Genomic DNA, 3,422 nt, shown 5'->3' with positions numbered 1-3,422 from the left:
GTGGATTATGGTTTACATCTTATCAACACCCAAGTTCCATTGATATTAAGGATATACAAGAACGGATCAACCATGAATCAAGAGTTCGTTGCAAGTCACGAGCATGAAGTCTTGGTTAAGAACCACCCAAAGGGAGTGTACTATGGTTAAACCTGAAAATCATGTTCTACAAGAGGTTCCCATAGTCATCATCCCATCTTTCGGATATTATCGGATAAATGGCTACTCGTATTCCAAAAATATTCTCAAGAGAGACTCTTATGAGTGTAGTATCGCGTAACAATCGTATCAAATCTTACACTTGAACGACCTTCGCACTACGTCCTAAAAATAGGCCAAGATAGGCTTTGTAAACTAAGGTACTTGACTTCTAAGGCATATATTGGAAAGAGTAATGCCTAACCACGACTACTCGTGTGACATTATTGATTCCAACATAACCTCCACCAAGTGAATGGGCTTGCAAGTCAATTTGCTAAGGAATAATTCCACACAAATCAACAAGACTATGTCATTCTCATATCATAAGTGCACTCGAGTTCGGGTATAGAACTCATCTCACAAGAAACCACCAAACAATTGATATATCAAGCAATTCATACATTACAAACAATACAGAAATCCCAAATTTGCACACAGAAAAAAGAAATGAAAATGCAAAAATTGACCATTAATGACTATAACGTAGAACAAATGCCTTAAGAAAACGGACCAACATGACGACGATAAGTGGGTGTGCCTAATATTGTGTTCAAATTTGTTGCGCCTATATAAGAATAAGCCAGTATGAAGAGAAGAGTATTTTGTCAAAGAAAAACATGTAGTAATTTAATATTACTATCTTTTAGGTAGTAGTATCAAAATATGATACTACTACTTCACCAATAAAAGACTATTCTGGTAAGTTTGACCTCTGTATCACAAAAAATAATGGCAGAATCAGTGCAAGAGCTCTCACTGAGTTCTGAAAATCTTCCAAATAACTATATCCACGATCATGGCGGTATTGGATTTCGTGATGCTCTTCTTCCTTCCGAATCAAATATCCATATTCCAGTCGTTGACATTCTCAACCTCACATCTCCATCTACATCACAACAAGAGCTTCGTAAACTCCATTCCGCACTCTCTTCTTGGGGCTTCTTTCAGGTTTCCTTCTCAATATTTATTTATAACTCCAATTTTCACTCTCGATTTATTGTTTTTTCTACGAATGATTTAGGTTATAAACCATGGTATGACGAGTTTGTTTCTTGACAAAGTGAGGGAGGTTTCAAAGCAATTTTTTCAACTTCCGAAGGAAGAGAAGCTTAAATGTGCTAGGGAACCAAACGGTTTGGAAGGATATGGAAATGATGTAAAATTTTCGGAAAAGCAAAGGCTTGATTGGACTGATAGAGTTTATCTCAAAGTGCATCCTGAACATCAGAGAAACTTCAATGCTTGGCCCCAAAAACCTAATGATTTTAGGTATAAATTCTCAATAACAATGAATATTCTTTTACATGATAGTATCAAGTAACTAATTTTGCTATTTATAATTTTGAAACAAGCTCTTGTTTGGATAAATAACTTAAATTAAGTGTTTATAATATAAACACTTGTTATAGCAAAAAGATAAAATAATGTCAACAGTTTTAGTATAAACTAGAAAATGTGAGTGAAAAAAGTAGTTTAAGTGTGAGAGTGAAAAGAATACCTGGAACTGACGTGTGCAGGGCTTATATAGCGTGAGCGGTTAAAACTGCTTCCGTCTAATTCGGCATCTCGTGCGGATCACCGTCCGATTAGTTTCAACGGTGGGAAGTTGGCGGAAGTTCGGGATCACATGTTTTGTGTTTGAGCAAGGTCTCACCTGTTCTTCGTGCCTTTTTGTGTGGTGCTTGTAAGGCCTTGCGAATAGGCCAGAACAAGTTGTTTGTCAAACTCCTCCCAAATAGTCTCATGTCATGAGTGTTTATGTTAGTAGACAAACTCAAATAAATCAATTCAATCAGATCTTAGTATTATTATTCTTGGAAAAGGAACAACCGATTTCTATCATTGATTATAAGGCCAAACTCGGTCATTTAAAAGAAGGTTGTAAACCATAACAATGGCACAAATATTTGCACCATTAATTTGTACATGGACAATATGTTTTAAGTTAATGGATTTCTCAATGCAGGAGTACTGTGTTACAATATTCTGAAAATTTAAGGCAGTTAAATGAAGTAATTTTAAGGGCCATGGCAAAGTCACTGAACTTGGAAGAGGACTGCTTCCTAAAAGAATGTGGAGATAGAGATTCAATGTTTATAAGATTCAATTACTACCCTCCGTGTCCTATACCTGATCATGTTCTGGGCCTGAAGCCACATGCGGATGGATCATCTATAACTTTTCTGCTTCAAGATAAAGAGGTCGAAGGCCTTCAAGTCCTCAAAGATAATCAGTGGTTTAAAGTTCCAATCATCCCCGATGCTCTCGTCATTAATGTTGGTGATCAAATAGAGGTACGTAACAACTACTATCTCGCACGGTTCTTTAAACTTATGTTTTGTTATTGAATTCTTCTCGAGATATCTGAAACTGATAGGATTGACCGGCCTGTTGAATGCAGATAATGAGCAATGGAATTTTCCAGAGTCCGGTACATAGGGTGGTGATAAATGCAGAAAGGGAAAGGCTAACAGTAGCAATGTTCTGCATTCCAGATTCAGAAAAAGAGATTAAACCAGTTGAGAAACTAGTGAATGAGTCAAGGCCAATATTATACAGACCAGTGAAAGATTATGTTGGTATATATTTCCAGTATTATCAGCAGGGAAAAAGACCAATTGAAGCTTCTAAAATTTAATCATTTATCAAGTACTAGTATAATACTTGGGAATGAAAATGAAATAAAATGTGTGTTGTAAAAATTATCAACTGTTACTGCTACTTTATATTAAAATAAATGTTGATTTGCATCATAGTTTAATTAAACGTGGCTTATAATTGTTGTAGTTTTGCAGGTAGTATGCCATTGCATCTCTAACCTACCAAAAGAGTTCTTAAGTTGGTTTCTCATAACTCATTTTTCACCTTTTTCAACCTACGAAAAGATGTGGAACATAAGCTCTTAATATTATTAGCACGTATTTAGTTCTGTGGTGGAAAATTGATTTTTAGTAAATTGATTTTATAAAATTGAATTTGATTAAATGTGAATTTAAAGTAAACTGATTTATGTTTTGAATAATTTTTTTGAAAGTGAGTTGAGTGATAAATATTTATACTCAAAGTTATAAATTTTAGCTTAAATATATTCTTCAAAAATAATTTAAAAAATATATCAATTATATTTGAAATCAATCAAATAACATTAGGTTCACAAGAAGAACAAAGAAAATAGAAATTTACAAGAAGAAAATAGTACAAAAGCATATGTCATAAGTATA

General features: G+C 34.2%; 1 protein-coding gene across 1 annotated transcript; it reads left to right on the top strand.

The window, feature by feature from the left end:
* The first annotated feature begins 804 nt into the window (after positions 1 to 804).
* On the top strand, positions 805 to 2,967 carry LOC127084666 (protein SRG1). Its single transcript, XM_051025159.1, has 4 exons — positions 805 to 1,149; positions 1,223 to 1,470; positions 2,168 to 2,495; positions 2,603 to 2,967. Exons 1-4 carry the CDS (start codon positions 931 to 933, stop codon positions 2,837 to 2,839), a joined length of 1,032 nt encoding a protein of 343 aa, XP_050881116.1. The 5' UTR covers positions 805 to 930; the 3' UTR covers positions 2,840 to 2,967.
* Positions 2,968 to 3,422: the final 455 nt, after the last annotated feature.

The sequence above is a fragment of the Lathyrus oleraceus genome, chromosome 5, assembly GCF_024323335.1.
Source record: "Lathyrus oleraceus cultivar Zhongwan6 chromosome 5, CAAS_Psat_ZW6_1.0, whole genome shotgun sequence".
Taxonomy (NCBI): Eukaryota; Viridiplantae; Streptophyta; class Magnoliopsida; order Fabales; family Fabaceae; genus Lathyrus; species Lathyrus oleraceus.
Note: the sequence above shows the minus strand (reverse complement) of the source record. Positions and strands in the feature narration are given on the sequence as shown.

Bases quoted from the DNA above. Each gene is read 5' to 3' on its own strand.
- LOC127084666 (XM_051025159.1), top strand. From the start codon at position 931: ATGGCAGAATCAGTGCAAGAGCTCTCACTGAGTTCTGAAAATCTTCCA. The intron at 1,471-2,167 runs GTATAAATTCTC...TTCTCAATGCAG, and splicing joins CAAAAACCTAATGATTTTAG to GAGTACTGTGTTACAATATT. The intron at 2,496-2,602 runs GTACGTAACAAC...TGTTGAATGCAG, and splicing joins ATGTTGGTGATCAAATAGAG to ATAATGAGCAATGGAATTTT.